Here is a 17,877-nt window from a genome sequence, read left to right on the forward strand (position 1 = left end):
GCCTTGCTGGCGGACCGGAACCAACCCATCAGGCGAGCCTACGAGCAAGTCGGAACTTTGCTCTGTTGACCAGATGCTTCGCTTTCTTTCTGTACTCAGCTCGCTTCTCTTCACGGTGCGCTTTCTTCTCCCGGCGCACCTGTTGCTGCTCTGGAGAAAGTGGCTTTTTTGAGCCACCACCAGTGTACACGGGCGTTGGGCAAGCCACTGCGGTCGAGCAGTGGCTAGTACCGCCCGAACAATCTGTCGAGCCTGTTGCTTCACACATGCAGTCAAGACCTGCGGCGAAATAGTCTGACCTTGACGTATGTCAACAGTCTTCGTGCCTTGTTCTTCCTCGGTCCGAGCGTGCGACCTTTCGACTGAGCTCTCGCTTTTGCCCTTGCCCTCTCAGCCTTCTTTACCCGCTTACGTTCCGCTTTCACTAGTCTCTTTTCTTCCTCTTCCTGGCGTATCCTCGCAAAGACTCTCTCGTATTGCCGCGCCGAGGCGATTGCCTGTTCCTCCTTGGAAAGGTAAGAGTAGGTCGATGTTTCCGAGTAACCCTCAGGTGCCGCAATGCCAATAAGAGGTAAGCTCATCCAACGAGTGACGTCGCAGTCGGCGTTCGCTGTCAGCAACCTAAAAACTTCCAGAAGCAAAGCTTCTCAGTCGAGATTGGACTTTGTCCCTTTTGCGTACGGGTGTTTTCGTCTCTATTCTTGTGTGCCTGGGCTCTGCCCTTTTCGCAGATCTAGTCTGCGGTTTGCTCTGCCGTTCGAACCGCCTGATGCGGTCAGCTGCGATGATGCGCTTCTCTTCAGATGTCAATGGTCGAGGCGTTTGCTGGCTCGAACGGGAGAGAGAGTGCAAACCAAGTCGGCTTCTCCAAGAGGCAGATGGAGGTGGGCTTGTTGTCTGGGTGCGACGACCGAAGATGGAAAGCTTGGGTCCTGGGCGCTTTTTCTGAACAAGTGTACGAGGTTTGTGGGAAAATCTGAAGCTATGTCTGGACCGTGGCTTCGAGGCTGGATGTAAGTAAGAATTGTGGTCGATCCTTCGATGGCGATTGTTGGCGGGACCTGGTGGAGGCTGATTTGTAGGGTATAGAGTGGCAATGCGTGGCATGCACTGATGCTGTGTGCTGTGGTTGCTAGGTGTGTGTATTCATCAATAAGTTAGGGTGGTGCTAGTGAATGTGGATTGCAGTGATGATGGCGTGAGTGAGATGGGTTGTGTGTCTTCTAAACACGACCATACAGCGAGTCCTCGTAGCCAGCAAGTGGGACGTGGCTAAGAAACAGCAGTAGCTGAGAAAGTAGCTGTTCAGAGGTAAGAGCAAAGCACACCAAGGCAACAGCCACGACGGACTCGCTTGGTTCTCATACCATCTGCTTCTACTCAAAGGGTACTCCAATATCTCACTGTGTTGGATGGATGTCATACGCGTGTCCCTCGTCAATTCAGTGATGTGTTGCGGGACTTCTAAGTGACGTATCATCGAGACCGCCTTGCTTAATGCCTTCGACCTCCTCACAATTGTTCAGGTCCAAACAGTTCATATAGTCATAGCTCATATACTCTCTTCGTGGCACTCTCGCCCGCCAACATAGCCTGATGGTGCGGTACTTGACGGTCTCTTTCTCCATGATGAGGGCACTCGTACCCCATCGAGCCTGGCCGCTGCCGACCCAAGTGTACTGTTTCGAATTTGTCGCATCAAATGGCAAGATTGACCCATCACTTCTTCTCAGACCCGCAGGCTGAGCAGTGTGTACCTGCCCTTGAGTGCTCTCGCCAGTCACGAATCCAATCTTTTGACAAAGGTTGGCCTGCTGCTGTAGGCTTTCGCGAAACTCGGGTACGTCCTTCCGGATCTCGAGTTCCAAATTGACTTCCTGGCACGAGACTGGCAATCCAACACAGGCCAGTGTCTCCGCCAATCGATCGATCTCACGATAGCCAGCCAGGATCGGCGGCCAAAGGTAGGCACATATAGTCCAAGTTACCCTCTTCCAACTCAAATGCGGTAAGAAGAACTTTGTAAAGTTTCGAGGATTGAGAGCAACCAGGTTGTCATGCAAGTGGTACACATCTGCGCCACGCTGTTTCGTCATGTGGTGAAGCCAGACATCGCCTTCGTAGAGCCATGACGTACTTCCCAGATGCCGGAAATGGTGAGTGGCACTTCGTATAGGAATCGCATGTGCCTCGTAGTAAACGATACGGCAAGTGAGAAGGATTGCTGTATCGATCTTGGTGCGGTATGCATGACCTGGGCGATAGAGTGGCGATATGGAGTGAATGCTGATGGGGCGATTGTGATCGTGAGCCTGACTTAGGAGAAACTGAAATATCAGGAAGCGAATCTCCGCCGGTAGTTTAGAGAAGAGAAGAGACTGAGTCTGGAGGCTGGAATTGCCAGGCGTGATCTCTGCTAACCCGCGCCGGATAGCGCGAGCATTGCGTTGACGTTCCCGTCGGTCCGCTGGAGCGGTATTCGAGGCTGTCATTTCGCGAGACTTGATCTGGAAAGCATCGAGAGTGTTTGCTCGGTGTTTGGTGCAGACAACACTCAGGTGACGCTGACGTCGCGCGAGACCATGGCAGCCGGCGGCGCACGGACCTGATGAACGCTTCCTTCCCCATCTTTCACCTTTGTTTCACTTGACATCTACTCTCAAATTCAAGTCTCAAGCTTCATTCAACCGCGATTTGATACCTACCCAGTTGCGACGTTGGATGGATACATGCCGCAGGCCTGATTTCGATTAGCCCGGTCAAACAATCGGAGAGAATCGGACCTGCAGAGACCAAAGTGCTCAAACCAAACACCTAACCCATCAAACAGTCGTCGACAAGAACCACATCTGATCCTTTCGTTTGCCGATTGTCGATGGTCTGAGCTTACGCAGCAAACACACACGGGTTTATAAGGAGCCCCATCGTGGCTTTACCATATCGTCTTCAGGTTTAATCGTCTTTGACGTCTAGAGCTTGTCTTCACCTCCGCAGACCGACTGTGCACCCACTGCATTCTCAAAGTGGGTCTCAGTGATATATAAACCACACACTGCTTGGCTCGAAAAAATCAAACACAACACACTCTTCCACTCACTTTCAGTTGCACCACTCATTCGCAGAGCCGCAACCCTATTCTTTTCATTCACCTAGGTTCAAGTCGCATTACAGCACAAGCAAGTTTCGCCCTCGACTCTTATATCAGGCAATCACCAATCACGCGCATCCACAAACACTCGACCATTCCAGCGGCGCAATAATGGATCCCACTACGCCCACCGGCCCTACCCAGCATCTGACCGTAGACTCCGGTAGCAGTCCTGAGGGCTCCGTCGCCTCTGCCCAATTGCGCCCGAGACAAGGAGAATAGAATCGACAAAAGCACTAGTGGCACGGTGCTGCTCTCAATCATCTTCACATTCGTTGATACCGAAAAGCTTTACAAAAGCATGCAGGACGTGGTCCAAAAACATCACCCCGAGGTCAACAATGGTTCACTCCCAGCTGAACTGAACAAAGCCAATGCTTCTGCTACCCAGAGCAAGATGGTCGAGCACCTGATTGAATTCGTTAAGGGTGAGCCTGACGCGCACGCACTGCCAGAGCTCAATCTCAAACAAGCACTGGACTTGATGTACACCAAAATCATCAGCTACTCGCCCTTACAGACTTAAGGCCGCCAAAAGCTGTAGAGGGTAGGTCAGACACCAAGGGCAAGAGCAAGGCCGCCTCTGCTGCACTACTGTCGCTGGGAGACGTGCGACGAAGCAGGGACCGCACTACCCTGATTTCTGTTTACCTGCCCGTCTCTTGCATAGACAGCCAGATAGCCCACTTCTACTGTGTAGAAGACGGCAGTCTTGCCTGCAGTGAGGTTGCCGAAGTGAACTGCTCCTACCTAACCAACAGTACCGGCAGCATATCTTGGGTATTGGTGGAGCGAGAGGCTTCACTTCTCAACGATATCAACCCTGAGCTTGGGTTTACCCGGTCTCTCTTCCTCTCTCCCCATCCTCGCCAGGGAAATCCCATCTACTCGCAAGGTTCCTTGCTTACCGCACTCGATGACATGGGGCCGGACCGCGACCTGGTCTTCACCACCCTCCCTGTTGGCTCGGTGGAGGTGATCAAGAAGGAAGACCAGCAGCCTGTTCCAACCATAGAGCCTCCGCGAACCACTGGCGGCTCGCAACCTACAGCATCCGGCTCCCAACCCCATGCATCCTCGCAACTTCCACAATTCCATGCATCCTCGCAACCTCCACAGCCTACTGGCGGCTCCCAACCCCATGCATCCTCGCCACCTCCACTACCAAAGCGGCAACCTACTGGCAGCTCGCAACCTCTACAACCTACTGGCGGCTCGCAACCTCCAGCATCCGGCTCGCAAACATTCTGCACAAGGTCCAGGATGTCTTCATCGAGCTTGCCGAAGCTGCGGGCGTCGTCATGGTCAAGGCCGAGCATGATGTTCTTGCCAAAGCGGGCACCAAGAGCAGCACTTCTGACCTGCGAGCCGGATGCTGGAGGTTGCGAGCCGCCAGTAGGTTGCCGCCGGCTGGCTTCTTGTCGAAGAGGCGGGCGGCATCGTCGCTTCTGCGAACCCGGGCGACTGGCACCCGACAATGGAGGGCCGCACATACTTCCCTGTCCGTGGTGCGAAGCGCGAGGAGCAGAAGGCGGTTGTGGAGGAATTGTGGGAGGTCATGGGCGGTCGCAGGTTCGTCTACGCGGATACGAAGGCGCCGAAGGATGGAGGTATTTCTGCGGCTGCCACGGATTGAGATGAGAAGCAGGCTAGTGTCTTGGGAGTTCTGTGCTCTTTTTCATGATGATACGCATTCATTGCATAGCGACTGGCGTTTGTTAGCGTAGCGACCATGCATCTCACTTCTCTAAACCTCCCTGTGAAGTAGAGGTTGTGATCTGGATTAGCCAGAACACCAGCATCTGTCTGAATACAACAATAGCACAAATCGTAGCGTCCAACTAAAAACATGTGCACTTGCACCAGATGACGGACGCCTGAAGCTATGCTGTCCCATTGCGAAACCACTCAGGCCGAGTCTAGCGGTTGCGAACTTGGTCCATCGACACACGCTGTGGCGCTTCGCATTTCGCAGTAGTAAGATGTACAGGAATGGCACTGAAGTGAGCGGTGTGTGATGGTGTGGTAAGAACGCGAACGAAAATAGCCTCGACGGTGGACGACGGTGGGACGGGAGCGACTAAGCAGAAACGATTGAGGCTGAGTGTGGAGGTGTGAAGGGTTTGTGTGATGCAGGTGTGGTCAGGTGGGAACTAGTTGGCGAGGTTGTTGATTAGGCGTACTGTGCGTGCTCCGTTGAACAAGCGGTAGATGAGCGATTGAAGTCAGAATACGCTCAGGCCCCAAGCATTTGATCGCCGAAAAGCACAAGTAAAGGAGGTCAGGCAGAGATGGATGACATAGCCAAGCTGACTCGTTGTGTATCCAAGGGCTCAGCACGAGTTCAAGTCGACGGGAGGATTGATAGGCCAGTGATCCTTACTTCAGACCCGTAGTCACGGCTCCGATTCCGGCGGCACGGTCATAGGCCCGTGGGTGCTCGTATCGGTGCATATCGCAGCAAGGTGCCGGAGTTGTAAGAGAATTGGTATCCCCAGATAAACACCCGGCAGAGGAATAGATTGGAAGAGGCACTGTCGCTGGATGTTGTCTGATTGGTGGTGGTTCCTGGTCCCTGTCCATCCCCACGGCCGCTCGTGTCTGTGCCAGCTTGGACACCTCCACGAGCCCACTGGGAGGGAGACGGCTTTGGATCCCCGCTGGCTCGGGGAAGGGCTCTCACATGCTCTCGCGTTGCCATTTCGCCAAGCAAGGCGGGGCGGACGCGGGTGAGGCACAATCGACGTGCAGATAGGCGCACCCCAGTGGCATGCCACAGTGCACGACATGTCAAGCACTGATACCCACTGGGCGCCTTGGAGGATGGTAATGTGGCGCGTCGGCATGCTGAGACCAAGAGCACGGCATTGATGTTGCTTCTGGAACACGCTCAGGGTCGCTGCACACGACGCGTGGACCCTGGCGACGGCCTCTCCACGACAACCAAGGGCCCTGACCAGCAACACGTCGGTGGCACGGGTGCCAAACAAGCTCGAGGTAAGCAGGTATTTGCGGTGATTGAGGCGGCCCCATTACCAATCGCTGTTCGTCTTGGTGAGCACCAGCGAGCGCCCAGCTGCTGTGATGGTGACGTGCATCTCATTCTGGCAAATTGCAGTTTGGCGGCCAATGGCAGCGGAGATGGGCTGCCGTCGTTATCGCAGGCCAACGTAAAGCATTCGCACATGCACAGGATAGGTAGACCAGGTCCGGGGTGGCGTTGGCATTGAATTTGGGAACCAAGACACGTCCGGCTCACGACAGGAGGCGCGACTGAGGCCAGAAGCAGACTAGTGCGCCTGTCTTTAATCCCTCGCGAATCGAGCCGGCCATCAGCCAATCACCGACAGCCAACTTATCGGCGCATTGAAAAGAGGTTTACCTACCATCCCACTCCCGCCAAGCGCTCCGCCCCAGGTGAAACCGCGCTCGTCGTCGACGGTCGTCGTTGAGCAGCCAATGTAGGTACAAGTAGACAGCGCGACGGTGGACTCGGCGAGGCTCCCCCTACCGAGGGCGCTCGACGTGGCAGCCCGGCAACCCGCTGCTCTTGAGTGTTGCGCCTATCGTGAGGGTTCCGCTCACGGCGAGATAAGACAGCGAAACAATGACGCTGCACCAGCGATGGACCCGGCAGAAAAAGAACAAAGCTCTAGATGCCATCTAACGCGAACCCCACGGCCCTCGCGGCTGTGGGTGATGTGCCTCGTTTGCTTTGCCTCAAGCGCTGGTCCGTGGACCGGGATAGATAAGAGTAGTACAGGTACGGTAGCTTTACCCATGGTCCATAAAGACCCGGCGGAGCTGCCGTGATCAGCTACAGGGCCCCGATTTCTCCCACACGCCTGTATATTACTGGCACCCTTCCAGTTCTCATCCCTTCCCATCTCTCATCAGGCATCAGACCCCTTTCGTCCCAAGGCACTTGTACCCTCTCCTGACCACACGACCATACACCTGGGATACGGTCAACATGTCGTACTCGTGGATTGGGCCTCCGGCCGAGTTCAATGGAACGAACGAAATCACAGGTGGAGACTCATGTACGTACCCACAGATACTGCTATCTCAGATCCTGGGGAACTGGATTGAGCACCAACACGTACAACCGCATACTAATCTCTCTACAGTGACCGAGAACTTGAACCAATGGTACGATGCCGGTGACCAGGCCTACATCCTCGTGGCCTCCGCCATGGTCATGGTCATGATTCCCGGTCTAGCTTTCCTCTACTCCGGTCTTGCGCGCAGGAAGTCTGCCCTCTCCCTCATCTGGGCGTGCATGTTCTCCGCCTCCGTCATCACCTTCCAGTGGTACTTCTGGGGATACTCGCTCGCCTTCGGCCCCTCGACCAACGGCTTCATTGGAAACCTCGACAAGTTCGGTCTCAAGGGTGTGCTTGGTGCTCCCAGCCCGGGAAGCCCTCTGATTCCAGAGCTGCTGTACTCTTTCTACCAGGTACGACGCATCACAATGCCTGGCCCAAATCCTGCTAACACCTCGGTAGATGCAATTCTGCGCCGTCACGGCTGCCATTGTCGTCGGTTGTGTTGCTGAACGCGGTCGCCTGATCCCGATGATGATCTTTATCTGGCTCTGGGCCACCATCGTATACTGCCCTGTCGCATACTGGGCCTGGAACTCGAACGGCTGGTTTTTCAAATGGGGTGGACTCGACTACGCTGGCGGCGGTCCCGTTGAGATCGTTTCCGGTTGCAGCGCGCTCGCCTACTCGATGATCCTCGGTCGTCGCCAGGAGAAGATGATGCTCAACTTCCGCCCGCACAACGTCTCGCTAATCACTCTCGGTACCGTGTTCCTGTGGTTTGGATGGCTGGGCTTCAACGGTGGATCGGCTTTCGGTGCCAACCTTCGCGCTGTCATGGCTTGCTGGAACTCGAACTTGACCGCCATGTTCGCCGCCATGACTTGGGTGATTCTCGATTGGCGCCTTGCCCGCAAGTGGTCCATGGTCGGTTGGTGTTCCGGTGTCATCTCTGGTCTGGTTGCTGCCACCCCCGCATCTGGTTACCTGACCCCCTGGGGAAGCGTCATTCTTGGCATCACCACCGGCATTGTTGCCAACTTTGCCACCAAGAGTACGTTTCGTGTGCCCATTCCCGAACCTATGGCTAACAAATCGCAGTCAAGTTCTGGATCCGCATTGACGATTCCCTCGATGTCTTCGCTGAGCACGGCGTCGCTGGAATGTGGGGGCTCTTCCTCAACGGTATTCTCGGTGCCGACTACATCATCGGTCTCGACGGTGTCAACAACGGTCTGACTGCTGGCGCCATCACCGGCTCTCCTGAAGCCATCTACAAGCAAATCGCCTACATCGCCGCCTGCACCGCCTACTCGTTCGTCGTCAGCGCCATCCTTGCCTTTGTCATCAACAAGATCCCCGGTCTGCACCTGCGCGCCTCGGAGGAAGCAGAGCTGCTCGGCATGGACGACGACCAGCTCGGCGAATTCGCCTACGACTACGTCGAGGTGCGCCGCGACTACCTCGCCTGGACACCCGCAAAGGGCGAGCCCCTGAACGGCGAGCACAGCGTCCCCCAGGGCGAGCGCCACGGCATCCCCCAGCACAGCGAGATGCTCGAGGGCAAGACTCCCAGCGAGCACAGCGGCCACGAGCACACCGGCATCGCCGGCGACCGCCACGCCGTCGCCATGGGCCCCGAGCACGAGAAGACCACACCTCCTTCGTCGTCGCGCGACTACGCCTAGCTGCCTTTTGCTGTTTGCCGTTTTGCTTTGAAATACTTCGCCCTGTTCAGAGATACCACCTGTGTTCTTCCATTTTTATCACCTTACCCTTGGGGAGGAAGTGTTGTATAGATTCGGATATATACGTACTTGATGTACGCTTTTTTAATGCCACATCAAATTTCACACACATCTTCGCCATCTCTTCCACGAAGATCACTTACAAAACCCGCGAATGACGGCATCGAGTTCATAACCCGCCATCTCAGGAACCCTTCCCGATCCATGTCTTAATGATGCTCAGTCTTCGTCACTAGCTGACAAGCCCCCTAACTCCTTACTGCCGATATGATCCTTATCTTCTCTGCACCCACACATCTGCACTTGGCCCTTGGCGTCAGCCACCGGGGTTACCAAGCGCTCTTATCTCTGGGCTCTCCGCCAATGCTTCGGGTCATGCACTCCAGGTGCGCTTGCTCGCGTGGGGAGTGTTCGATATTCGATGTTCGATGTGAGTGACAAGAAGGCTGGAAGTGCTGCCGTGATCCATGATATGCCCAGCTTCCTTCCTGCCTTCCTCCACCCCTACCTACCCACCCGCTTTTCCACCAGCGCGCACAGTCCGAGTCCTAGACGTCGCCGAAAGCTCAACGCCACGTGGAAAAAGACGGAAGACGGTAGACAGACTCGCGACCACAGATGGCTTGGCTGTGCTGTGCGCGGCTTGTTTACTACTTCGTCGCTTCTCGCTTTCGCTGTATCTACTTCGAAGCCTGGGAAAGACACGACACGACACGACACGACACACTAAACACGTATTGTAGCTGCACAACCTCCGTCCTAGAAGCGTGTAGGAAGCACAGGCTGGTTTCGGCATAGCAAACGGTGGTTCAAAAGCCTGTAAACGCCACCTGCGCACCTATCCTAAGTGTTCGACGGCGTCCTGGGTGTAGGAAGTAAATCAACCCAGAGTCCTACAAGCGCTGGGTTTCTGGTTTTTACTGTTGTCTCGCACGAACCATCTTCATTCCACTCGCACGGCTGCGAGCCGTTCCGCTTTTTCATTCCAAGCATCTATTGTGCAATATTCAGCAACATCTACTTGACGTGAAATGTTTTCGTTTTTCCTTTCCTCCCTACTCGCACAGCTGTAAGTCGTGCTACCTCTACTCTCCATGTATTCTGGTCTGGTTAGTGCATGCAGCAACATAATATAGTAGTTAGAAAGTACTAATATCACTGTTGACTAAAGTCTAACCATCTTATCTCTACTAGCCAGCCGAACTTGAAGTTGTGAAAAGCGTAGAATGACTACCTTCTTCTCTCTTTCTCTCCCTTTCTCTCTCTACATACTCTTAAATCTCTACACAACACTCCAACCTCCCTCCCCCTCCAAACCAGCACACCTCTTACGTGACAAACCCCCAAACCCCAATCTCCCACCTCACCATCCAACGCAAAAGCCACATAAACCAAACCACACCACTAAAAAAAAAATACAATCTACAACCTAAACTCTACCCACCTCCACACTACACCACGCATCAAAGACAACACCAAGCACCCTAACAAAAAAAAAGCGAGAAACATCAGAGAGGGCCAAACCAAGCTTCCAGCCACCGAATCTCACAAGCCAGGAGTCCACAAATATTGACTTGAACAGTGTTTGTACAAGGAACAACACTGTACCACACGAGGTTGTAGCGCAGTGTATCTACACCAGCCATCCGATGGGGATTAGCAGGTATACAGAGCTGTGGAGATAAGGTGACAGTATACGCATCAACAAGCCAAGCTAGACGACAAAGGTACAGAATCCAGTGGAGAAAGTAGAGAGAGAGAGAGAGAGAGAGAGAGAGAGAGAGAGAGAGAGAGAGAGAGAGAGAGAGAGAGAGAGAGAGAGAGAGAGTTGGGGTTTGGTGGGAGTTAGGATGTAGATATTGTGTGTATGAAGATATAGAAAGAGGGTGGTGCTATGCGGTGTAGTAAGCGTAGATGTGGATGAGTGGAGATGTTTGGGTTTATGATGCTACGCTGTGCTATATTCGTTATGATGGGCCGCTCGCTGTGCAATTACTGTTAGGCTCTAGGAATAACTCTTAGCTATTAGCACGTAGCAGTATCTACCTCTAACCTAGTATAGCAAGAAGTACTATTCTAGCTATATACTTACTATCTAAGTAAACATTAATACCTTTTAGCATATATAGTATAGTAGGCAGAGCTGTGTCCTAACAATGACCCTCTCTAGCTACTACCTTATCTTATCTTATTTCCTAGACTGCTACATGTCCTCTATGTAATAAGCGCAGATGTAACAAGTGTAAATATGTAAATTCATGACGCTACGCTGTGCAGTGCTATATTCGTTATGATGAACCGCTCGCTATGCAAAAACTCCTCCTGCCCACCACCTCATCTCTTCTTATTTTCTAGACCCAGACGTCCTGCATGTGCTTTTGGTATATCGCCGCGCATCCTTCATCCCCAGTAGGGCGTGCGCAGCCCCACGAACTGGCTCCCGGTGTTGCTGTTATCGCTGTCGTCGTTCTTCTTGCGCTGGCCGGCGAGCTGGAAAGGGGGTTTAGATTAGCTTTTGGCACAGTTTGTAGGTCTACATTGCAGGAGGGGTACATGTGTTGCGAAGGGATGGGACTCACCTCGAGCTGGATGTGGCGATGCACGTGGACCAGCCAGTCGACGTAGCTCTGCGCTTCGTTGTTGCGGTCCTCGTACAGCAGGCGCGCGAACTCGTATTCGGCGCCGTCGAGGCCTTGGCGTGCGAGCTGAAGGGTGAGCGCCTTGGAGGCTCGGCTGCCTTGCAGGTATTGCAGGATGTTGCGGACCTGCGCGTTGAGGTGTGTGTCGAGCACGGGCAGGGACGAGGCGAAGGGGTTGAGGGCTTTGAGGGAGTTGTGTTCGGGGCCGAAGAGGTCTTCGAGTAGGTTTGGAGAGACGTGCTGGTGGATCCAGAGGAGGCAGATCTGCCCGTTGTCGACAATGTAGACGCCGCCTTCATCGACTTTGGAGAAGGAAGCGCGCACGCCGGAGGGCATGCGGAGATGTCCGTTCTCGTTGGCGAAACCGTCGGCAGGATCCAGGTCGTGCACTGCAATGACGCGGGGGTAGAGGTAGAGGGAGAGTTCGAGAGGACCCATCGACTTGATCAGCCGCATGTCGTGGACGCGACGGTCAGTGGGCTCCTTGCCAGCCTTGAAGGCACGCGACTTGATCAGGCCGAGCATGTACATGCTGAATTCTTTGAGATTCTCAGGGAGGACGAGCTGACCGGGCGGGCTGTTTCCGGTAAAATTCTTCCTGTACCCAGCGAGGATATCCACAGTCTTCTCTGTCAGCGCCCCTCGGATGTCCTTGAGGCTCTTTTCGGTCATGCGTGCGCAGGCTTCTTTGGCAATGATGTTGATGACGGCGTCTTGGTCAACAAACTTCATGCACTCGCCCGCACTTTGACTGATGCTGGCGACGATGTTGCTGCAGCGGACGCGCCGCTCGCCGCTCGCCGTAGTGTAGAGAAGAGCGCTCTGGAAATGGGCGTCGAGTTTGGGGTCGAGCTTGCCGTCGTAGCTGAACAGCACGCCGATCGCTTTGTCGGCATCAATGGTACCGAATTCGAGATCGGCTCCAAAGTTGTGGTGGAAGTAGTTGCCATGGTAGCCGGAGACCTGCAGACCGTTGGAGCATCGAACCTTCATCAGCGCTTGATAACCGGTTTCCCGCCTCACGGTGTGCGTGATCTCCTTGGACAGTTTGAGGTCGTCTCGGGGCGAGTGGAAGTTGGGGTAGTAGAAGACCTCGCCGCCAGTAGTCGCAGATACGTGGCCTGGCATGTGTTAGTGTGTTAGTGTGGGACAGACAAGGAGACTGACCTATGGTTGCGATGTCGAGGTAGCCACCGCTGGGTGCGGCCAGGAAGAAGTCACAGCCGATACCGTTCTCCACCATTTTCTTTGCCACGGTCGTGAAGCCAGGGTGCTCTGTCTTGAGCAGCTTCCTCTCAGCGTCGTTGTTGTGGACGTTGCCGTCGTCTCGCACGAACAGACGTCCTGGGCCAAATGTGGGCAATGCGCCCAAGGAACAGACAATCTTTCCGCCGGTAGCGGTCAAAGCGGCCACCGCCGAGTTGAGCGTGGGCAGCAGAGCTGGCTCGGGGTGTCGGAACTCGCGGAACATGTTGGGAAGCGAGGTAAGCAGAGAGGTGATGACGGTCTTTGATTCAAGAGGGTCGACAAACAAGCCCTCGGTGAAGGGCAGGAATGGCTCCTCAAGATCCGGCATGACCAGCATTTGCGCTGTGGCGAGCTTTGGACTGAGGTTGTAGAAGTGCATCTCCTTGTCGTAGGTGATGACACCGACTTTGGCGCCCTGGGAGATCTTGACAGCGCTCTCTGTGGCATCGGCCTCGTCGCTCGCTTCGCCATACAGCGCTTTCAGGATGCCTGCGCAGAAGGTGTCGAGGAAGCCGCGTTCGACGCTCTCCGCGGTGACATCGATCAGGAACAGGTAGCGCAGTCCGACTGGCGGCTTGGACCAGTACTCCTTGGGCACAAGGTAGTCGACGGTACCAAGCGTCAGCTCAGGCCGCTGTAGCCTGTCGACTCTCGCGCCAGAAGCATCGGTAGGGGCAAAGTATTCGCCGGGCACGTCGTTGGGGAAGCTGCACATGTTGCACACAAGCTTGTTGCCGCCGGCCTTGAACTGCATAAAGGGATTGATGTAGGCTCTGCACCGCCTGCACCTCGGCGGCCCGGTCTCGCCAAAGTCCAGCACGGGCACTGGCGTCTCGCCTTCCTGCAGCGGGGCAAGGGGCTGTAGGACCAGGCCGAGCGGCAGGGCTGTGGCGGCGAGCGCCTCGGCAGAGACGGGGATGTTGTTGAGGGTCAGCCTGGCAAACTTGGGCGACGAGTTGCCCTGGTCGTAGGCTACAAAGGGCACTGTGGCTGGCGGGGGTATGTGGTGCTCCATGGTGGGGTAGACGTGCTCGAGGTAGTACTTGGCCGGGGTGTCTCGCGACTTGGGGATGCTCGGGATGGACTCGGGGTCGACCTTGCCCTGGGCGGAGCCGACAGCGGTGCCTGGCTGGGGCGTGTGTGCGCGAGCGGCGTGCTGCATTGGGGAGGCGACGGCGCCCGGGGTGAACAGCGGCGTGGCGGCGGGGAACTGGCTCATGGCGGGCGTGATCTGCGGCTCCTGCCACTGCGGGCCGCCGACCTGCGGGCTGTACTGCGACGGGGTGGCTGGCTGCGGAAGGCCATGGAAGGCCGGCGCACTCCCTCCCGGGCCCTCGAGGTTGTGGTACGCGTGCCTGTCCTTCTTCTTGCGCCTGTGATCTGGGGGCGCATCCCCGCCCAAGCCCAAGCCCACGCCTCCCATCTGCGCCGCCAGCTGGTTCACGTTGGGGTCGCCGTGGTGTGACGGGGGACTGGCCTGGGGGGGGAAGTAGCCTTCTTGCTGCTGCTGCTGCTGCTGTTGCGCGGGCGAGCCATGCTGTGGCGCTCCGCCTTGGGTGTAGGGACTGCCGCCGTGGGGGTAAGGACTGCCGCCTTGGGGGTAGGGACTGCCGCCGTGGGTGTAGGGACTGCCGCCCTGGCTGTAGCCGGCGGGGCTCGCAGCGACAGGCGGACGCCATCGTGTAGGGTCGTCTGTCCTCGGCGGCGCATTGGGGTTCGGCGGGCCCTGGGCCTGGGCCGGGCGCGTCGAGAAGTCGCTCATGATGGCGCCGCGGGGGTGCTGGTGTCGAGGGCGTGTGGGCGCTGGTCCGGCTTCAGACGGTTGGGCGTCGACGGGGTCCGCTGCGAGCTGGTGGTCGGTCGCGGAGGAAGGACGGGGCGGAGGCTCTATCTCATGTCTCGTACGTCATGTCTTGTGCGCGGCTCGATTCATGGGCCGCCGTGTGCGCTTCACGCCGAAGTCGAAGTGGGTGATCTGGCATCACACTATCTTGGTGCTGCACTGCACTTTACCACGGCGCCCGTGCGCCACCCACCCATGCGCCACCCATGCGCCACCCATGCGCCACCCATGCGCCATCCACCCCTGCAAGCACAGTGGCATGGCACTTCAACAGTTCAACTACACATCCATCTTGAGGTTTGGTGACAGGCAGCGCCAGTGATGGACCCTCCATGACACTCCAGAGATCGTGCCCAGACCACCTTCCTTCTGTTGACTGTTGACCTGCACTGTCTACATCGCCCACGAGGGGCACGCATGTGAAATGCAGGCGTCTCGTCGCGCGGTCTCTGTACACTTCGTTCAGTGGGACGCACAACACCATGCATCTTATGACTTGTGCGTGTTGGAATGGGCCACGGCAACCCTCTCCTGGATGCAAAAGCTGCAACAGCCTCACCGACGGGTCATTGTCCAGTCCTACGTGTTTATTCAACCCTCCATAGGAAGCCCCTCGTCATGTTCTTCTGCTGCCTCGACCAATATACCGGGTCAGCCCGTGCTTTCTTCTCCACAAGCTACTCGATGGATGCCAAAGGCTTCCTGCTTCCTCTTCCTCTTCCTCCGCCTCTTCCTCTGCCTCTTCCTCTTCCTCTTCCTCTTCCTCTGCCTCTTCCTCTTCCTCTTCCTCTTCCTCTGCCTCTTCCTCTTCCTCTTCCTCACACCGACCACTCACTCCAGCTTATCCAAGTGCGCCAACCTTGTCAACACGACCTGCTTGTTGGTCTCCTCAATCTCGCCCGCCAGAAACACTTCGTCCAGAATAGCGTACACCTGTACGGGTCAGCCCGCTGTCATGTGGAGTCCAGCCCCCCGCCACTCTCCCAACACCCTGCCAGGCTTCCTTCAGCCCCCACGTACCTTGTAAAAGTTGAATACCAAGTCCAGCTCGCACACATTCCCAAAGAATGCATCCAGCACTTCGACGAAGAAGTGGATCGCCTCGAGATACGCCAGCTCGTTGTCGTTGGTGTCGACGCAGGCGCAGAAGAACAGCCCGGCGTACCGGCGGTAGACAATCTTGGACATGTTGCGGAACTCGACAAAGTTGGACTGGTGCTTCTGGTCGCGCGGCGCTATGAGGCGGTGCACCTGTGCCTGTCAGAAGAGGGTCGTGGGAGTCGAAGCCTCTGCAAGTCGTACCTCGCCTTTCAGCTTGACCTTCTCTTCATCCTGGACATGTCAGTCTACATCCTCCTGCACGTCGTGAACACGTACGCTGTACGGCGCATACCACTTGGCCAGTCTTGTCTTGCCCCTGTAGTGGCCTGGTCAGCGAACGGCCGGCAGCTCGCGGTGGGGAGAGCGCACTGTCGATTCTGGATCAGAATGAACGAGAGCACCATCTTGCCGGTGGACTGTCTCCTCGGCGCATGGGCACGTCAGTCGTCAGCGTTCAAAGGTTGGCGCACGCCGGAGGTGATGCGGCGCCCGCACCCTGGCCTGGCCAGGGCGCTGGTCAGGGCGCAGGACCCACTCTTAGCCGGCGTCGAACGTCGAACGTCGAACATGGAACGTTGAACTGCGAACGGACATCTACGAACCGGACAATGCTGCGGGAACGCAGAGTCCAGAGCTGACGTTCAGGTGTTTTGGTCAGGAGGCCGCGGATTGCAATAGAGGGACCGCTACGGGCTTCATCAACCGGAATCACTCGGTGTACACGGGCGTGCAGATGACAAACGGAGCAACACGTCAGTCTACGGATTGAGCTTTCGCAGCAGAGCAGATGGACGAAAGTACCGACCGACAGACTAGAGTCTGATAAACACCTGTAAAGCGTAACGAATGTCGAGATTCCTCTAGGTTAGGCTCAAGCCCAATCGACATCATTGCAAGCCCACTGTACCGTGTGTAACGCCATAATCCACACCCTCATCAAGCATCACGTCGAACACAACCACCCATCCTTCCCTCACACTTGCAACCCTTCTCTTACCCTTGCTTCCAGAACGCCACAGGCTTGTTCGCCGCTGCAGTACCTCGCCTTCCAAACACGGTGCTCGCTGAACAAGGAGATGCTGGGGACCTGGGTCTACTGTCTGCAGCCAAGTACATAGGTGTAGATATTAATAAGTAAAGTTAGAAGTCAGAATATTATCTTCCTGCATTACGTAACAACAAGCTTGTTAGTGTTTAATGCCCTACTTCTACTTGTAAACTTTCTCTCTTTTATGCTATTACTTTCTCTAGCTTATACTTTGTATTTTAGCTGGCTACCTTTTTACTCTTACTTCTAGAATGCTAGAAGCTTCTTTACTGCTGTAGTACTTTGCCTTCTGGATATATAGTGCTTACTACATAAGAAAATACCAAGAGCCCAGGTCTACTGTCTACAGCTGAGCACGTAGGTGTGGATGTTGATGAGTAAAGTTGAAGTCGGGATGATGTCTTCCCGCGTTGCACGATGACGAGCTGGTTGGCATTACGACTGTTGCTTGGCTCGCTCTTGGCTCGTTGTTTGGCGAATTGCGTTGCGTACGCTTACGCGCGGCAGTACCTGAACTACCGGCCGTCAAGCTTCAGGCAACAGCTTTTGTACGTCTGGTATCGTTCTCCGCACGTTCTCTCGCTGCGTCTGGCGTGGTCGGTCGTGTCGGGGGAGATGGAACGGTGCTGCGCCACTCATCCGAACGAGCCGAGCTGTGCACGCCAAACCCCATCAGGAGAAGCTTGCGAAGAATTTCGTCGACACCACACCTCCTGGACGAGTCTTTGCAGGCTGTTCGGCACGCAAAGCAGTCCGACGCGACCCCGAGTCATTGTCGCATCAAACAAACATGCTGTTTGTGCCTCAGTCATCACACTCGATCGACTTCTATAGGCTCGCGGCGTAACATTCGGCCTGCATCGAGAGACCGCCTCGCTTCCTCTTGCCCTAGGAACCAAGGTCGTTGTAAGAACACCGAGCTCTACGCCAAACAATCCCATCTGCAAGGACCGAGCTTACCGACGCGCGGGATCGTATTCTTACCGTTTCCTTGGAGAGCTTTCGAACTTTGGCGAGGGCAACAGAAAGGCTACGTGGTGCATTGAGCAGGCCTGA

The 17,877-nt window shown here is 55.7% G+C and overlaps 5 protein-coding genes across 6 annotated transcripts, besides 8 other annotated features; 2 read left to right on the forward strand and 3 right to left on the reverse strand.

The window, feature by feature from the left end:
• Positions 1–1,442: 1,442 nt before the first annotated feature.
• EKO05_0000633 (uncharacterized protein) lies at positions 1,443–2,096 on the reverse strand (the record flags this gene model as incomplete). The annotated part of the gene is made up of 1 exon (XM_038944747.2): positions 1,443–2,096. The coding sequence occupies one exon, from the start codon at positions 2,094–2,096 to the stop codon at positions 1,443–1,445; it is 654 nt and encodes a 217-aa protein (XP_038803173.2).
• Positions 2,097–3,449: 1,353 nt separating this feature from the next.
• EKO05_0000634 (Inositol-phosphate phosphatase) lies at positions 3,450–4,784 on the forward strand (the record flags this gene model as incomplete). Its single annotated transcript, XM_059635469.1, has 4 exons — positions 3,450–3,576; positions 3,669–4,150; positions 4,336–4,470; positions 4,548–4,784. The coding sequence occupies 4 exons, from the start codon at positions 3,450–3,452 to the stop codon at positions 4,782–4,784; spliced, it is 981 nt and encodes a 326-aa protein (XP_059491452.1).
• Positions 4,785–7,121: 2,337 nt separating this feature from the next.
• Positions 7,122–8,882, forward strand: EKO05_0000635 (low affinity high capacity ammonium permease; the record flags this gene model as incomplete). Its single annotated transcript, XM_038936381.1, has 4 exons — positions 7,122–7,191; positions 7,279–7,607; positions 7,657–8,248; positions 8,296–8,882. 4 exons carry the CDS (start codon positions 7,122–7,124, stop codon positions 8,880–8,882), a joined length of 1,578 nt encoding a protein of 525 aa, XP_038803175.1.
• A 760-nt stretch (positions 8,883–9,642) lies between these two features.
• Positions 9,643–9,667: a tandem repeat.
• Positions 9,668–10,178: 511 nt separating this feature from the next.
• Positions 10,179–10,208: a tandem repeat.
• A 150-nt stretch (positions 10,209–10,358) lies between these two features.
• Positions 10,359–10,399: a tandem repeat.
• Positions 10,400–10,692: 293 nt separating this feature from the next.
• Positions 10,693–10,770: a tandem repeat.
• Positions 10,771–10,970: 200 nt separating this feature from the next.
• Positions 10,971–11,094: a dispersed repeat.
• Positions 11,095–11,293: 199 nt separating this feature from the next.
• Positions 11,294–14,591, reverse strand: EKO05_0000636 (COPII coat Sec23p-Sfb3p heterodimer component; the record flags this gene model as incomplete). Of its 2 annotated transcripts, XM_059635470.1 has the most annotated exons (3): positions 11,294–11,432; positions 11,522–12,702; positions 12,749–14,591. In XM_059635470.1, the coding sequence occupies 3 exons, from the start codon at positions 14,589–14,591 to the stop codon at positions 11,343–11,345; spliced, it is 3,114 nt and encodes a 1,037-aa protein (XP_059491453.1). The 2 variants fall into 2 exon arrangements, with proteins under 2 accessions (XP_059491453.1, XP_059491454.1); XM_059635471.1 differs by having other exon boundaries at positions 11,294–12,702.
• Positions 14,329–14,352: a tandem repeat.
• A 779-nt stretch (positions 14,592–15,370) lies between the features above and the next one.
• Positions 15,371–15,492: a tandem repeat.
• Positions 15,493–15,503: 11 nt separating this feature from the next.
• EKO05_0000637 (AP-2 complex subunit sigma) lies at positions 15,504–16,177 on the reverse strand (the record flags this gene model as incomplete). Its single annotated transcript, XM_038936579.2, has 5 exons — positions 15,504–15,605; positions 15,693–15,923; positions 15,975–16,004; positions 16,050–16,089; positions 16,143–16,177. The coding sequence occupies 5 exons, from the start codon at positions 16,175–16,177 to the stop codon at positions 15,504–15,506; spliced, it is 438 nt and encodes a 145-aa protein (XP_038803176.2).
• Positions 16,178–16,318: 141 nt separating this feature from the next.
• Positions 16,319–16,362: a tandem repeat.
• Positions 16,363–17,877: the final 1,515 nt, after the last annotated feature.

Source organism: Ascochyta rabiei, chromosome 1, assembly GCF_004011695.2.
Source record: "Ascochyta rabiei chromosome 1, complete sequence".
NCBI lineage: Eukaryota > Fungi > Ascomycota > Dothideomycetes > Pleosporales > Didymellaceae > Ascochyta > Ascochyta rabiei.